The 19,038-nt window shown below is 33.2% G+C and overlaps 1 protein-coding gene and 1 pseudogene across 1 annotated transcript; both read right to left on the bottom strand.

Annotated features, from left to right (window-relative positions):
* Positions 1–1,822: 1,822 nt before the first annotated feature.
* On the bottom strand, positions 1,823–4,549 carry LOC130714426 (leucine-rich repeat protein 1-like). Its single transcript, XM_057564352.1, has 6 exons — positions 4,335–4,549; positions 3,731–3,802; positions 3,032–3,175; positions 2,196–2,267; positions 2,041–2,106; positions 1,823–1,916 (listed from the first exon to the last, which is right to left on the bottom strand). The coding sequence occupies exons 1-6, from the start codon at positions 4,547–4,549 to the stop codon at positions 1,823–1,825; spliced, it is 663 nt and encodes a 220-aa protein (XP_057420335.1).
* A 4,192-nt stretch (positions 4,550–8,741) lies between these two features.
* LOC130714326 (leucine-rich repeat protein 2-like) lies at positions 8,742–16,237 on the bottom strand (annotated as a pseudogene).
* Between the last annotated feature and the right edge of the window lie 2,801 nt (positions 16,238–19,038).

Raw genomic sequence — 19,038 nt, 5'->3', positions numbered from 1 at the left:
TTGCAGTGGCGATTTTGTGTGGGGGTGCGACAACCCCTTTTAATTAGACGTGGTTCTGTTCATGGGTGTGAATTGGATTGTTGGGATGATAATATCAACATCAACTCTCATTAAAGTAATTTATCTCAACACATTAGTTGAATTTCGTTCACTTTTTACTTCAAAGTGAATGTTAATTTAATTAGCACTAGGTTCAACTGGTATACAGACATACCAGAAATTATCAAATTTTGTTTTGCGTCTTCCAACTGAACCCTTAATTTAAATTATGAAACTTAGAGTTCATCTCGTAGTTGTTGCTTCAACAAAAGTGTCTTTGAAATATATCATTTTTCTCCTTTTTATATTACATCCTCTTAATTATTTATTGTAAAATACTTAAAAAAATTAAACCACACTATAAATTAATAAATGGAAAATTACAATTAAATTTTCAATATACCCACAAAAGTTCATGCAATGAGTCTATACTTCTATCATAATTTAAACATGAGATTAATTTTTATGCACTGACAGTGTAAATAAGTTTTACACGGTCATTTAATCACATCTCTCCATTTTGCTAGTCCATGATTAATGTCAAATTTAATAATATTTAAAATAAGAAATGGAAGGTTGTCATTGAATGACTGTATAAAACTTTTTACACTATCGGTGCATACAAATTTATCTCAACATATTAATTGGTTTGTTGTGCATCAAATTAATTGCTCGTTGTTTTTATCTTAATTCATACATTGGTTAGAAAACACATAATTGTTTTTACTTGACCAAGGTATCCCCCAACTGATAGTCATGAAATTAATTTCTTGCTTCACGGTAAGCATACTAAGTGGCAGGGGATGATCAATGTGTTTTTTTAATTCATTAGAATTGGAATTCAAACTCACACCAACGCTTAAAGGACAAAGTTTTAATTCATTAGTATAGTGTTGACAATTGGGTTATAAGTGAAAATTAATAATTGGCTATCTGAAACTCCAAATCTTGCATACATGTTTTATTTAACTATTCATAGTTTTTGGAAAGTAGGCAAACAAGTCTCCCATCGAAGAAAAATTAGAATAATTTAATACATAAAGGTAAATTAAAATACTAATCATATTGTTAGTTTTTTTCCTTGAGAACACCCTTCTAAAGAAAGCTACACTATGGTAACCCAATTGAGATTCTCCTTATGATAGTCTTTCTTGATCAAATAATTCTTAATTGAGTTTGATTCTATAAAAGTAGACACTACTTCAATTCAGGAAAATTAACTTCAGGCTTGATAAGATCTAACATATTTAAATCATTTAATAGCTTTCAAGGATGATTCTCCTTGAAGCAAGTCAATCCAACCACACAAATCACTCAATATGTAGTCTATATTCAGTTGCACACACAAAATAAGACCTAAGTAAAGGAAAATGATTTAGTTCAACCATTGAGATTCTGAGTTACATATACGTAAGATGATAATCACCATTGCCCATTACATTATGAGCTAATACATTTTAATTTATTATATTACTTGACGCAGATTGAGATTCTAAAGCATCACTTTATTCAAAAACACTCTGTCCTGACAAGCTCCACCTACTATGAACCTCCCAAGCCAGGGTTATTTGTAAAGCTACGACATTAAAACAAAATATTTCTTATTCAGTAAGTAACACAAAGACACCCAATAGCAAAAATATATCTTATATTCTAGATCCTATAAGGTAAAATTTTAAGAAAGAATGACATTAAAATTAGGGAACAAAATGCTTTGCAGTGTCTCATTCATAGTCCTACTAATTAAGTTATATCATGTCATTTAAAAATCATCATTGTAAGATTATAAATTTATAATTGACATATCGGTGCCTACACGATATAATTTTATTAGTGAGACAGAATAATCCACCAAATTGGGACATAAGACCTTGATCCTAAAAACATATGCAAAGAAAGAAGAAAATGACTATAAAGCAAAACCAACATAAATAGTACTAGACAATAAAAACGAAGCAACAAAGAAAGAGATAGGAAATACAACATGTTTATGAGACATACTTTGTTATTGGAATATTTTGGAATATGGCCGAAATTGGGCCAGATAAGTTATTGTTGGAGACATCCCTGAAGAAAGATAAAGAAAATAATTAGGCTTTGTGAAATAACACATCTTTGTAATACCACCACCATATAAAGACAATAATATGACTTACAGAATCCTAAGCTTTTGAAGAGTACCAAGTGACTCCGGGAGACCACCGGCTAGATGATTGTTATTGATTCTTCTGCAAATAAAATATTAACAAGAAGCATATATAAAATGTACAAATGAAAACATACAAATGTTTAATTGAATTTTTGGTCCCTCTAATTGGTTGATTATGATTTTGACTAAAAATATTTCTCAAAATAGAATAAACCCCTTATAATTAAGCCCACTTTCATTTTTATTTCACTCAAAATTCTAAATTTTCACTTTCTGTTTTTTTTTTCAAATTTGAATCTAGCTAATCATTGCAATTTTTTTCAAGTGTGAAAAAAAAAAACCAAAACTTGTAGTCATCCCTTACTAAACAAAACATTAATTTGAACATAAAAAAATTCATTGTGTTTATCTCGTTATACCTAAATATTATATCTTACAAAACTGTTATTTTTTTCAAACTTTTGAAATCATTTTATGAATTATCCATTATAAACCCTAAAATATTTGAAATAGATGAAGATTTAAGGATTTTATGCATATTAAAATTGACAGACTGACCGACTTAGTTTTTAAAATATAGGGACTTAATTAACTCAAGAGAAACTAGAGGGATTTAATTTATACATAGTGCAAACTAGATGACTAAATGTGCAATTAAACATGACATGAAAGTACACAACAGTAGCTAGTAGTTCAAATGCCCTTGAGTTTTCTCCTAAATCAATCAAAGCCTTGTATGTCATTCAAATGAAGGTAAGAAAAGAAAAAGCAAAGCACAACTTTCATGTTTAACGAGTGTAACACCTGTACCGAAAAAAAAAGAGTGCAACACCATATACTTACATGAATATAACATTGTTCAAGTACCCAAGTGAAGGTGGGATCTCGCCTGATAAGTTGTTTTTGTACAAGTCTAAGCTAACTAGACTCTTTAGGCTTCCAAGCTCTGGAGGAATGGTTCCTTGAATGTTGTTTCCGTACAACTCACTACATCCAACAATAATTAAACCATAATCAACACCAATAACTGTAGAACACTGAAATTCACAAGAAGAAAAGAGCCACAACAATTACTAAGGTATTGTTTGTTTGCAGTTTTTAAAAATTGTTTTTTATTTTTTAAATTTGAATAATTTAAAAACTTGTTTGTCATAACTTGTTTTAAAAAGTTGTTGTTCAAAACAATTTTTTTTTCAAAACTAAAATCTTAAAAAAGCTTAAAGATATTTTTTGTTTTTGTTTTTAGTTTTCAAATTACAATTTTTTAATGTTGTAAAACACCTCACTCACACAATTTTTTTCTTTTTTTTTTGAAAAATATGCTTTGAGAATTGTTTTGGAAAATGTATTTTAATTGCAAAAAAGCAAAATCAGGATTCAAACAAGTCTTAACTCTAAAAGACCAATTATTTCAACAATAACCTGAACACATTTAACTCTTGGAGTCACAAAATCAACATAAACAGAGTGTTTAATAACATGTTCAGATTGTATGCAAATCTTGAAATCAAACATGTTATAGAAAAATATTATATAACATACAGGTATTGTAGAGCATGCAGATTTGCAAGGTCAGGTACCAAATGTCCAGTTAGGTTCTGATTTGAAAGATCCCTGAAAAAGTACCAAAATTGAGCTGGTTGCAAGAATACTCGAATGTCCAAAAAGTAAACATAAAAGAGATAGTAGTGCGCTAAAGCATTGAAATGCTATATGAAAGTATAAAATGATTGATTATAATCTCATCTGAAAATCCTCTCTTGTTCCCTTATATATGTTGAAATTATGTGTGTATTTCTTTCTTCATAAATATTAAATAGACGCACTTATATCTATTTAATGCATACATGTGAAGAGAAAGATGGACACAAATATTCAGCATGAGAGAACATGAAAAAAAATTCATGTGAGAGGATTCTAATCAATAAAAGGATATCATTTCATGTATAGCGAAGCCGAGTTTTTGGTTTTATTTTGAAACATAAAAATTAAATCAATCCCATCATGGATGATTTAATCTCTAATCCACAAATACGAGCTTGATCAATTGTTAACGATCAAATTAATAAAACATAAAACACAACAAGAATCAGGATTAAATTGAGAGATAAAGAAGAACGTAAAAAGGGGAGAAATAGATACACACACTCGAATAACACTACCACTTTGGTCTCCATCACAAGTGATATGGAACCAAGTACAAGGATCAACAAGGGAATTATCCCAAGACTCAAGAGCGTTATTGGGGTCAGAAAGGCTTTGCTTAAAGGCATAGAGAGCATCACTTTCGACATTAGCAATGGAGAAGGGAATTAGGGTTAGGGAAATGCATAAGAAGAAGAAGGAAAATGTTGGTGCCATATTTTTCTATCTGAATTGAACACAAGGAAGAAGTTGTTATATGATGATGTTCAAGGTTTGCTATTAAATAAGATCGGAAGGAGAGAGAGAAAATGAAATAAAAAGAAGGAAGAAGAATATCAACTATAGTCATAAGAGAGAGAGGAATAAGAGAAATGCTAAATTGCACAATATGAATGAAGGTCTACCTACATAACCTCTTTTCATTGGATTGGATAAGAATGAAATGATGGATTACGATAAATCACAACATCCGCTGAATCTGTTCAAATATACCATTTCATCATTTTCGTGTATTGTTTTTGTCATGTCATTAAGCACTACTATAGAAAGAGATAGAAGGCTTGCACTGAAATTCAGTCATTATTAATTATTATTTATTTCATAGAAAGTATACATATAGGTTTAATAACTATCTTAGGAATAATTTTGGGTATTCAAATTTCTTGATACTTTAATATAGAATGTCCTCTTAATTATTTATTATGAAATACTAGAAATATTTATTATAATATATATTATACTTATGTTATTAATAACCAATTTAGGAATTTTTTAATCAAATTTCATAATACTTTAATACCATTTCCTCTTAATTATTATTTTTTGTTACATTCCTCTTAAATATTTATTAATAAATACTATAAATAGTTTTTGTAATTTATATTTCATATATAACATATAATATTAAAGCTTAAATATGTTTTTGGTCCCTCCAAAATTAGGGTATTTTGGTTTAGGCCCCTCTATATATTTTTTCTTTGTATACACCCTTATTTTAAAAATAATATGGAGGGATAAGCCTCTGTCGTTACCTTTACCTAACGGATACTGAAGAAGCGTGTTTTAGAGGGACCTAAATCAAGGCACTATGATTTTAGAGGACCTAAACCAAAGAACCATGATTTTAGAGGGACCTAAAACTCATTTTTTATCATGTCTTTGGTCCGTCCCTCTAAACAACGTAAGGTGAAGGCAGTGGCTGAAACATCAATATTATTTTGCACATAGGGGTGTATACCAACAAAAAATATTTAGAGGGGCATAAACCAAAAGACCCTAATTTTAGAGGGACTAAAAACATATTTAAGCCTAATATCAATGACTACTTACAAAATTATTTTTTGTCAAATTCCACTATACTTTAATCTTTTTTATTTATTTCAACAAGTATATCATTTATGTTGTTGATCCTTACATGATGAGATTTCTCTAAAACCACATGAATTTCATTTCAAAGTTTTGATTTTTAACTTCTAGAATTTTTTTTTGAAACAAACTTTAGAGGTTAAAAACATATATTTTAAATTTTTTGTGGTGCTTATAAGTCATAATTTAATGGAATAATTGAAACATATATATGATCAAAATATTAACTGTTTAAAAAAAGTAAAAAAGTAAATCAATTCTCAAATAGATGTGTTAACCTCAAACCCCAAAACAAGAGCTCGATCAATCGCTATTAACGATCCAAGTAAACACCAAATGCAACAAGAAGAGGGGTGAAGTGACTATTGAAATGGATTATTGAGCGCAGAAGATGAATCAGAATGAGAGAGAAACAAACGGGAAGAGAAAGAGATAGATTATTTTTTAAATTGGTTGTTAGGATTGAAAGAGTGATAAAAGAGTATTGAGGTAAATATCCATGTAACCTATCTCTGTCGAATTGTCACTCTCACATGAGGCTCCATCACCTTCTACCACTGTTTGTGAAGCCTCGTAGTCGGCCCTCTCTGCCGATGATGGTCTAGAGGAGTCTTGAACAAAGCAAAGAAAAAGGGAGAGAGGGGGGTATCCAGGGAAGTAGGTTTAAGCTCTCAAGAGCTGCTACATGTTATTGGTGGTTTCACTGTTCGGAAATTGAAAATCTAAGGGGTGTTGATTGGGGGAAAGAGAAGAGTTGTTCCTGTTGTTATCGATGACAACATTGTGAAATGATTTTTCTATGAGTTGCAAGCTAAGCGAGTCAATACCCAATCTGAAATTAAAATAAAATAAAGACATACCTTCTTGTTCTTGCCCGTGCTCTTAGTGTTGGCAGCTGAAGGAATCAGAGCAGTGACAATTGAGTCATAAGACATGGTTGGAAATTAAATTCAAATCGAATTCCTGATAAAGTGTAATATATGGCGTAACGGGTGAGAATGTGGAAGTTGGTCAGTTTTGAAATTTTAAAAAGAATGCAGGGTTTGAACAAGATCCAAGAAAAATAAATAATAAATAAGTCAAACCAAAATATAACACTTCTTAAACAAAAGAAATAATAACTAACTTCTATTGTTAAAAATTATTTATTCAGTAGAATGTAATATTAAATATTATATGTTTTGGGTTCCTGATAATGAAAAGAAACACATCTTTAGATATGCATATAGAAACCCGAGAGTTTATTATTAGCTTATCATTTACGGTAGTGATTTTGTGTGGGGGTGCAAAAACCCCTTCGTTCATGGGTGTGAATTGGATTGTTGGTATGATAATATCAACATCAACATCAACTCTCATGAAAGTAATTCATCTCAACACATTAGTTAAATTTCATTCGCTTTTTACTTCAAAGTGAATGTTAATTCAATTAGCACTATCTCCAACAGATATCTAGATTCTAGACATACCTGAAATCATCAAATTTTGTTTTGTATCTTCAAACTAAGCCTTTAATTTGAAAATAATCTAAATAAAAAATTAGAATTAACATATTAAGTAAAATATAAATTATAAAACTTAGAGTCTATTTGGTAGTTTTTGCTTCAACAAAAGTGTCTTTAAAATATATCATTTTTCTCCTTCAACAAAAGTGTCTTTAAAATATATCATTTGTCTCCTTTTTATATAAATGTAAAGCCATGTAATGAAACTATATTTCTATCATTTGTGCATCCAATTAATTTCTCATTATTTGTATCTTAACTTACACATTGATGAGAAGAAGCATAGTTTTTTACTTGACCAAGATATCCCACAACTGGTAGTCGTGGGACTAGTATCTTGACCCACGGTTAACATACTAAGCGGTAGGGGGTGATCAATGAGTTTTTTTAATTCACAAGAGTTGTGGTTCGAACCCACAACAACGCTCAAAGGATGAACTGAAGAACTATTACATGAACATACTTGGTTAGAAAAAACATAGTGTTGACAAGTAGGTTAAAAAGGAAAATTATAACCTGGTTCCAAATCTTTCATACATGTTTTTTATAAGAGAACTATTCATAATTTTTAAAAAGTACGCAAACAAGTCTCTCCTTTTTAGAATAATTCAATATCCAAAAGTAAATTAAAATAATAATCATATTGTTAGTATTTTTCAAAAATAAATACTAATCATATTGCGCCTTCCTAGGGGTTTTCTATTTTATGGAGGTTTTGTTGTGTTTTGTGGTTTGACTTTTTCTCTCCCTCTATCGGTGTTTCGACGGTAGGATGGTTTTTGTAGGGGTGTCATTGGACTTGTTGGTTTTTGTTCCCTTTTGGGTTGGGTTGTATCTCTTTTCATAGTCATCATATATATAAATCAATTTGCTTTCGAAAAAAATGATGTTTTAGTGAGAGAACGTGAGAATAAATCACAACCATTAGATATAATCATCATTCTCATATGTGTGTGTGTGTCTGCGCACGTGTGTGTGTGAATTAAAAAAACTTGACAACACCCTTCTCAAAATAGGAGAAACATCATCCAAGAAGGCTTCATATGTTAACACAATTGGGATTTTCCCCATGATAGTCTTTCTTGATCAAATAATTTTTAATTTTATTTTTGATAAGCATCAAATAATTTTTAATAGAATTTGATTCTCTAAAAATATACATTACACCACACCATGGCAATTTACTTCAACTTTAATAAGATCTATCAGATTTAAATACTTTAAAAGCTTCCAAGGATGATGCTCCTTGCAGCAAGCCCATCCAACCGCAAGAATCACTCTCAATAAGTTATACTTAAATATATGAGAAAATATGATTTAGTTCAACCATTGAAATTTTGAATTACATATACAAGAAAGATAGTCAGCATTGCCCATTACATTGAAATTTTGAATTACATATTTCTTGTTGATTATACATTCTCTTTTGTCTACTCACTTTGGAGAATTTTGTTCCCTTGCTTAACTTTTCTATATAAATCTCTATTTAAAAATAATAATTAATTATATCACTTGACGCAGATTGAGATCCTAAAGCATCACTTTATTTCTAAACACTTTGTGTCATGATTTACAAGCCCCACCTACTCTTGACCTCCCAAGCTTGGGTTATTTGTAAAGCTACATCATTAAAACAAAACAATACTTATTCAGTAAGTAACACAAAAACACCCAAATAGCACAAAATAAATCATATATTCTAGATTCCATAAGGTCAACTTTTAAAAAAGAATGACATTAAAAAATACGTAATGAAATGCTTTGTTTAGTCTCTCATTTATAGTTCTACCAATTAAATTATATCATGTCATTTAAAAATCACAAAGGATAAGATTATAATTGTCATATTGGTGCATGCATGACACAATTTTTTATTAGTAAGACAATGACTAAGACATCAAAGTGGGACATAAGACCTTGATCCTTGAAACATATGCAAAGAAAAAAGAAAATGGATATAAAGCAAAATCAACATAAATAGTACTAGAGAGTAAGAACAAAGAAACAAACTAAGAGATAAGAAATACAACATGTTTATGGGACTTACTTAAAGAAACAAACTAAGATAAGAAATACAACATGTTTATGTGACTTACTTTTTATATGGGATATGTTGGAATGAGGCCGGAATTGGACCAGATAACTTATTATTAGAGACATCCCTGAAGAAAGATAAAGAAAATGTTTAAGATTTGTGAAACAACACATCTTTGTCATACCACCATATAATTTCATCAACATATTAATACTAGAATATGACTTACAAAATCCTAAGATTTTGAAGAGTACCAAGTGACTCTGGGAGACGACCGATTAGATGATTGTTATTAATTCTTCTGCAAATAAAATATTAACAAGAAACATATAAAAAATGTACAAATGAAAACATATGAATGCTAAATTGCACTTTTGATCCCTCTAAAATGGTTGATTGTGATTTTGGTTAAAAGTTATTATTTTTAATAGAATAAGCCCCTCTACTTTTAAATTATTACAATTAAGCCTACTTTCATTTTTATTTCACTTAAAACTCTAATTATCATTTTCTAATATTGTTTTTTTATTTGCAAATTGAATCTAGCTAATCATTGCAGATTTTTTCAAGTCATCCACCAGTGTCACCACCGCCATCACCACCACCACCGCCACCATCTCCACGTGCATCTCTACTCGTACCACTACCGCCACCACCACCCTTCACCACCACTACCACCTCCACCACCCTTCACCATTGTCACGCGCGTCACTACCACCCCCACCATCACCACCACTATAATTGTTGCCATTACCACCATCATACTGCAACACCACCACTTCCACCTCCACCACCATCGCCGACTCCACTACAACCATCTCTGCCACAACTGCCACGTCGCTGCCATCACCATCATCATCACGAACTCAGATATCACCCCATCCACCACCACACCTTCATTGCCACTACAATCATCACCACTGCCTTCAACGTTGGCACCACCACCTGCACTACTACTTCCACTGGCATCGCCACCCCCAACACGGCAACTGCCACCACCTCCACCATTACTGTCGCTTCTATCACCACCGCCCTCCACCACTATAACTGCCATTGTCACCGTCGTTAGCTAACATCAAAACTCTACCACCGCCGCTATCCGGCCCCTCTATTCTCGTGTCACCGCTACCACGTACCCATTATCGTGAATTCACAAAGTTAATAATTGTTGTGACTATTGTGGTTTTACAGAGTTAACACCAAGTTTTTTAAAACCCAAAACCACAAAAAAAAATTATAAAACTGAAAACCAGTTTTGGTTTTTAAAAATTTCAAAACATAAAATCAAACACCACCCTGAACGGGGCCTTAGTTTTGAAAATATAGGGACTTAATTAGCGTGAGAAAAATTAGAGGGATTTAATTCATACATAGTCCAAACTAGAGGACCAAATGTGCAATCAAATAGGACATGAAAGTACACAACAACTGTAAGGCCCAAGTTTAAAGCTTTGGATAAGTGAATAAAATAAAAGAGTTTATTTGATTAAGATAAATTTGTGAAGGAAAAAGGTTCAGGAAAAGTCCAAGAATTTATCGAAAAACCGATAAGAGTTATCGCACGACTAACATACGCCTAATCCTAGGTCAAAGGTATTAGTGAATAGTTAATTTACACTTTAGGACACGATGGAAACTAATTCCAAAAATCTTCAGAGAAATGTTAGAATTTCTCTTTTTCATCCTTAAACAAGTGGTTCGACGCGGAAACCTGGAAAGTACGAACGTCAAATTCCAATTCTCGGAAGTTTGCCGAAACGGAATCCCTGATAGTTCGAGAAACCTAAGATCGACAGACGATGAAGACTTTTTCTATTCGGAGCTTCAAATGAAGATTCCACCCGCGGTCTCCTATTTTTCTCGTTATTCCTAATCTTTCTTCAGAAGGAAGTTTTCTCATCCGACGATCACTGCAAAAAGTAGTTTTTCGGGATAAACCGACTTAAACCGACTCACACCGACTTTGTATCGTTTGATTTAATTCCAAGAATCCTGTTTTGAGTTCTGGAATTCTGTCGCCAGAACCTATCTTAGAATTCGCAGAGGAACACGCAGGAAAAATCGGAATCGCGAAAAAATCATTTTTCCGCATTTTCCAAAACCTATAAATAGCTTGAAAAATTAGATTTTTTGCAAAAACTACCCATTTCCCTCCCCAAACCCGCGAGCACCAAGAGAGAGAGAGGGGATCCGGATCTTCGTCGTTTCTTGCCCGTTTGCTTCACCGATCGTTGCTAATCGAAGACCTTGAGGTAGGTAAACTATATTCCCCTTCGGATCGTCGTTTCTGTCGACTTCTCCTACGTCTTTCTGAGTCCAAAATTTTGAGGTTTTTGCAAAACTGTTCAAATACGCTGATTTCAGTGTCTAAACTTATTCCCTGCATGCTCCTGAGCGTGTTCTGCGGATTAGATTTTTGTCAAATGTCGACGAAATGCCGCCGGGATCAATTTCTACCTTAAATACCCATTTTTCGGCAAAGTCGCAACCTTTAAGCTGAAAACTATCGACCTGGCTTAGTGCTAGTAGGATTTGTCGTCATAAACGTCGTTGTGGACGTCTCCATCCAATTTGTTTTTCAAAAATCCAGTTTTGAAATTCTGAGCTAAAAATAATGACCAAACTACCCCTATATCAGTTTTCGATCCGAAAATTTTTCCGAGCTTAGAACCGTCTTAGTTACGGCTTATGTTAACCTAGGAACCAAGTTTGATCGAAGAAAAATCGACCCTCCCAATTAAGGGAAGTGGCCGAGAGCTATATCAAGGGGGGGAGAATCCGACTTTTCGAAAACTTGTCTTAACGCGTTAGATTGTCGTACCACGGAGTTTGTAGCGTACCGTGTAACCCTAGGGCTCTTTGATTGCTGAGTTTCTGACTCTTGGTGTTGATTTCTGTGATTTTTGCTTAAGGTTCTTTTGAGGAGATTCCTGGAGATCAAGGAGAAGAGCGTGAAGGACACTGTGAGGAGGAAGCTGGAAGACCCACCGGTGAGGGCTACTCTCTGAATTACTAGATAATGCTTTAGGTGTCGACGAATTCGACTTGATTTATGTGTTATGCACTTAATTGCTAAATGTCTGAAATGTTCTCTGAGGCTTCGGCCGATCTTGTTGAGTAATTGATGCCATGACATTGTGTGCTAAATGATTCACATGCTACGTGCTACATGGTTAATTTAGGATGTGTTGGAATATGCTGTTTATGCTTATTGATTGAGCTGTTTTATTTATGCTATTCCACTTGTACCTGTGATTCTGAGGAGTGAGGATTACGGGCAAGTCATGCCGAATTTTTATGAGATTTTGAGAGAGTTTGAAAGGACGAACGGAGTTCGGACCTTGTTATGTTTTAATGGATCGAGACCTTCTCAGGGAATTAGTTGGGATTATGGGATCTCTGAAAACTCATAGGAAGTATTATAAGATTAAATGAAATCTATTTTATCACGGGAAATTCATAAGACATTAATCAACCTCTAAATCCTTTAAACAATAATAACATCCTTAGATAAGAGCTTAGAGCCTGAGTATTAGTTTGGAAATACGAGAAGTGTCGTCGAGTCCAAGTTTTGAGGAACTTACAAGTTTTCGAGTATGTTGATACTCTTTCGCTCGATGAGAAGTTTATTGTTTGGCTATCTAAAGTTAAGCCGGAAACTATAAGTTTCCAAGTACTTCGGTACCCTTTCGCTCGATGAGCAGTTTATTGATTGACTATCTAAAGTTTAGCCGGGAACCATGAGTTCCAAAGTACATTCTTTCCTCTTTGATTAATTCATTTTGTCGCAGAATCGACATTTACCTTAGGGTATTCTTTTAGAGACATTAAGTTATTTAGAACACGTGGCGACGTGTCGAGTGAGGTCGGAGACGTTGTTTGGCTAATCACTTGCATTCATGCACTCATTTTGAGGTTAATACACGGCGTGATACCGGACCTCGGTGGATTCCAAAATGGTCATAAGACCCGGATTTCCATATTTAGGACACTACGGTGGTCCTTAGTAGCAGACGGAATGGCAGACCTACGGGTTCACTGCTGATCTGACTACTTTTGTGTGGTGTAAGAGACACGCGAGCAGGAAGGTACCCACCGTGGCTGGTGTTAGGGTCGTCTCGTTGATGTCCATCCTTCTTCCGGAATGCATTTTGTTACCCAGCATTGCATTGCATGCAACATACATGCTGACTTAGTTGCTGAGTGTGATTGGTACCTGTTTATCCTATTTGAGGCATGCTACTTGTTATTATGATTCCTTATATTCATTATGATACATGCAACCCTAGGATGTTATCCCTGAACTTATAAGCCTGAGAGGCAAATATATATTATCCTATATTTATATCTGGTTTTATTATTTATATAATTCTTTGGAGTTGACCCTCGCGTCTGCTGTGTGTGTTTGGGCGGACTACGCCATTTGTCAGATGAGTATGGCGGATTGGTTTACGATGGTCAGCCCCTCGGGGGGGACCAGGTACGAGATGCTTGATCAGGACGACCCAGGTGCATGGGTGGTCGACCCCATAGGCCACCGTGCGACCTACACCGGTCGGATCATGGAGGACCGTGTTGACCGATTCGGACGCTTGACGGAGGGGGTGATGAGGAGACACATAGTGAGCTTCAACTTGCCTCCTGGTGTGCATTGTGGACCCGGCTTGGGAGGACCACCACCACCACCATCATCTTCGGATGATGAGGACCCCTCTGAGGAGGTGCCAGTGGGTGGGACTTCGACGGAGTCCAGTCCGTCTGCTGCTGCTGTCATCGAGGATCTTGTTCTGGGCCCCGAGCCCGATAGGCCAGTGCAGGAGCGCATCAGGGCGGACAGAGAGGGTAGTGTTGTGTATGTCGACCTAGTCGTCCTGGATGCAGATTCGGACGACGACCGCGCTAGCATGTAGGATCGAGTGTTAGTGTGGGCTCCTCGAGTTAGGATTAGTGTAGGAGTAGTGTCGATGCTCTGACAGTCATGCTTTCAGTTTTGGGACAGGGTAATTTCCTGCCGGTAGCTTTTTGTGTGGTTTTCTTATGAAGATCACAGAGAGCTGGTTGGACTTAGGAGGTCTTTCCTTAGGCCACTGGGCCAATTTGTTCTCAGTTTTGAGGTATGGTGTTGCGGACACAGGTTTACCTTGGTTTGTACATATTGCCTTCGGACGTTACTTTCTTCTGTCACCCGTCGCTTGAGGTTACTCGCGATGTGGTTGGTACTAGCTGGGCATGTATATATATATGTAGATGTATATTAGTTTTCTTTTATCTTTTGTCGAGGAGTTTATTTTCTTTCAGTCTTCCATTTTATTATCGAAAAAAATAATTCACGTTTTTCCGCTTAAGTTATTCTTTTTGTTACTAAAGTGACGCCACCGAAACCGGGGTGTTACAACAACTAGCTAGTAGTTTAAATGCCCTTAAATTTTCTCCTAAATCATTCAAAGCCTTATATATTTTTTCAAACGAAGGGAAAAAGAAAAAGCAAAGCACAACTTATATTAATCATATATACTTACAAGAATTTTAGATTGTTCAAGTGTCCAAGTGAAAGTGGGATGTTGCCGGATAAGATGTTTTCATACAAGTCCAAGCTAACTAGACTCTTTAGGCTTCCAAGCTCAGGAGGAATTGTTCTGTGAATGTTGTTTCCGCACAACTCACTACATCCAAAAAAACATGGGACCGTAATTTACACCAACAAATGTAGAACATTGAAATTTATAAATAACAAAAGAGCCACAATAGTATTAAGGTATAACATGTTTGAAGTTTTTATAAACATTTTTCTATTTTCAAAATCTGAATAATTTAAAAACTTGTTTTAAAAACAATTATTATTTTTAGTTTTTAAAACTAAAATCTTAAAAACAACTTAAAGATGTTTTTTTAGTTTTCAAATTATGACTTTTATATGTTGTAAACTAGCTCACTAAAAAAAATATCATTTTCTTTTGAAAAAGATATATTTATTTATTTTTCTGAATTTTTTTAATTATAGAAAACAAAAACAAAAACATAAATCAAACAAGGCCTAACTCCAAAATGTCAATTCTTTCAACAATGACATGAGCACATTTAACTCATGGAGTCTCAACATTAACATAGACATGGCGTTAAATAGCATGTCTAGATTGTATGCAAATCATGTATTCAAACATGTTATAGAAAATTTTTATATCACATACAGATAATGTAGATTCTGCAGATTCGCAAGGTCAGGTACCAAATGTCCAGTTAGTCTTTCATGTGAAAGATCCCTGAAAAAAAGTATCAAAATTGAATTAGTTGTAAGAATACTCTCACATCCAAAAAGTATACATAAAATAGATAATAGTGCACTAAAACATGAAAACAATATATGAAAATATAAAGGGATTGATCAGGATGATCTCGTCTGGAAATTCTCTCATGTTCCCTTATGTTGAAATTATGTGTGTATAGCTTTCTTCATAAATGTATAAATAGACACACATATATCTATTTTATGCATACATGTGATGAGAGATAGAAACCAATATTCAACATGAGAAAACCTGAACGAATTTTCATATGAGAGGATCCTGATCCATAAAAGGATATCATTTCATGTAGAGTGAAGTTGAGTTTTTGGTTTTATTTTGAAAAATAAAAAAAAATAAAAAAATCTCATCATTGATGATTTAACCTATAATCCAAAAAATAGGCTCGATCAAATTAACAAAACATAAGACACAACAAGAGCCATGATTAAATTGAGAGATGGAGAAGAACATAAAAAGTGTGAGAGATAGATACACACACTCGAATGACACTACCAGTATGGTCGCCATCACAAGTGACATGAAACCAAATACAAGGATGATCAAGGGAGTTATCCCAAGATGCAAGAACGTTATTGGGGTCGGATAGACTTTGTTTAAAGGCATAGAGAGCATCACTTTCAACATTAGAAGTGGAGAAGGGAATTAGGGTTAGGGAAATGCATAAGAAGAAGACAAAAGGCAATGTTGGTTCCATATTGACATATTCTTGTATGAATAGAACACAAGTATTGAAGTTGATGTTATGTGATGATGGTCAAGGTTCAATCTTAAATAAGAGCTGGAAGATATAGAAAATGAAAAAAAAAAGGAAGAAGAATCTCAACCATAGTCATAAGAGAGAGAAATTGGAGAAATGCTGAATTGCATAGTATTAATGAACTACTCCCAACATAACATATTTTCATTGGATACGAATGAAATAGAGATTACAAAAAACCACAATATCCTCTGAATCTGTTCAAATATATTGTTTCATCATTTTCGTTCATTATTTTTGTCATGTCATTAAGCGCTACTCGATAAATAGATAAAAAGGTTTGGATTGGAATTCTATCATTATTATTTATTCTTTATTTCATAAAAAGTATACATATAATATTAATAAATATCGTATGAAAGTTGTTTTAGTCAAAATTTATGTTACTTTAATATAGCATATCCCCTTAATTATTTACTATGAAATACTAAAAATATTTATGATAATATATATTATAACTAATTTAGGAAAGTTTTTGAATCAAATTTGATGATACTTTAATATATAATTTCTTCTTAATTATTTTTTTACTCCTCTTAATTATTTATTAATAAAAAATTGCTATTATAATATATATTTCACATATAATAGACATATAATATTAATGACTATTTTAGAAAATTATTTTTGGTCGAATTCCATTCTACTTTAATTTTTTTTTGGTTTTTGGAATTTTCTCACAATTTTAAGCAGGGTAAAACATGTATGGACGGTAAAATTCTCTCTACCATGTACCATTATACTTTAATCTGCCATGTCCTCTTAATTATTTTTTTATAAAAATCATCATTTTTATTTTCAACTAAAATTTAATTTATTCAATAAAAAAGTATCAACTAACTTTAAATCTATCAACTAATCTAAATTAAAAATTGATATTAAAAATTGAAAGTACATGCGTATTTCTTGCAAAACTTGCTAGTATCAATATCAATCAATTAAATCACACATGTAAAACTCAATTGGAAATTTTTATTAAATCCATTAAAAAATATAAAATACCTTGTATTGAATACTTTAAATATCAAAATTAAAAATTGAGCAACTACCTACTAAACTTAATAAACAACATTATTGAATTATATGGCAATACAACAACCTTTGAAAAATAAAGTTTCAAAAAGAAAACAACCTTTGAAAAATAAAGAAATTGAAAATGTTTAAAGGAAGTTATAGTACTTATACTTAAAAAAATATACATTATTAAATCATGTGACAATACTCGTGCTTAGTACTTATATTTAAAAAATTATACATTATGAAATCATGTGACAATACTGGTACTTTAAAAACTAAATAAAATATTCAATTACTAGAGACCATTAAATTGCCTACATGAAATGATCAAATTATACACTCGAATTTGAAAATTAGTTTTGGTGTTACTCATTTATTTATTTGAGGAAAAATCATCAATAGAAAAAATAACAATATACGATCGGATAGTACTCTATACTAAATAATAAAAAACTACAACCTATTCAAATTCCTATGTCAAATAATAAAATATAAATTTATTAACATACATTAAATCGCACAATTCTACTATTCTGAATAAATTGCAAATGTATATAGACTATTCATATCTACCTACATTAAATAATAAAAATTATAAGGTGTCACATTAAAATGATTAAACCATGCATTTATTTTGTATGTCTATATAAACAAATCAATCACACACTCAAGTCACTCATATCTTACTCTATCAACTTGGGAGAAAAAAATGTAAAAAGGCGCGGCGACGATGGTTCCTTCTTCATCCCACCGTCGTGTTGTCGTCCCTATAGCCGGTCCTCTCTCGTTTCCCCTGGTCTTTTCTCAGACTTCATCTTTCTTGCCGGTCTAGTTCTCTTTCGTTTCATCTCTCATTTGCACAGAGTTGTAGTTCTCTCTCCTCCGGCGCCACCGTTTGATGTCCCCTTCGCCACCGCCTCTGGCTGCCATTTGTCGCTGCTTAAGGGAGGCTTTTCACGGTGGTTAGCGGAGTCTTTGGTTTTTTTTTTAGGTATTTTGGGTGGTGTTTTGCTTGAAGCTTTTGTTGGTAGAGTTTTTGGTTGTTGGGGTCTTGTATGATGTTTGATGGGTCTTTTTGGGGCTTTTTGGTTCTTTAGGTTTTTATCTTCGTGGTTGGTCTTTGTTCAATCTATGTTGTAGATTACGACTTGGTGGGACTTTGTACTCTACAATCTTCATCAAAATTGTGCCTTTATCTATATATATAATTTTGCTTTCTAAAAAATATTATTTCAACAATATGCCATTTATGTTTTTGCCTCTTCTCTTTCCATTTCCACCATTTGAACCCGGATCATCATGACATTTTTACAATACAATAACCATGTTGACCAGGGATAACAACAAAATCAGAAACAAAAACGAGGTCGTAAAGGGAGAGGGATCCCTAGCTTTGGGGTCGTAAATGTTGGGGTTGATTGTCAAGTCCCACATTGCCCAAGTTTCTAAAATAAAGAAGGAGGTTAAAAATTAGCTATTGGAGAAGTCCCACATCGCTTAGTGTGGTGAAACAAGGGGGAGACCAAGGCTATATATTGGACCTAGGTTCTTTGTTTTTAGATGCACCAGTCAGTAGCACTTTAAGCTTATATCTGACTTAGTTTAATGTTTGCTTTGTGAGGGTGTGGTTGTACTGGGGCATTGGGGTGAGAGTGAGAGAAGTCTATGTGTTGTAACAATTTTCACATAGTGATATTTCTCTGGTTGTCGGTTTAGACAAC

Source organism: Lotus japonicus, chromosome 1 (genome assembly GCF_012489685.1).
Source record: "Lotus japonicus ecotype B-129 chromosome 1, LjGifu_v1.2".
Taxonomy (NCBI): Eukaryota; Viridiplantae; Streptophyta; class Magnoliopsida; order Fabales; family Fabaceae; genus Lotus; species Lotus japonicus.
Note: the sequence above shows the minus strand (reverse complement) of the source record. Positions and strands in the feature narration are given on the sequence as shown.

Bases quoted from the DNA above. Each gene is read 5' to 3' on its own strand.
- LOC130714426 (XM_057564352.1), bottom strand. From the start codon at position 4,549: ATGGCACCAACATTTTCCTTCTTCTTCTTATGCATTTCCCTAACCCTA. The intron at 3,803-4,334 runs GTGTGTATCTAT...GTACTTTTTCAG, and splicing joins AGTGGTAGTGTTATTCGAGT to GGATCTTTCAAATCAGAACC. The intron at 2,268-3,031 runs GTAAGTATATGG...TTTTATTTGCAG, and splicing joins TTGAACAATGTTATATTCAT to AAGAATCAATAACAATCATC.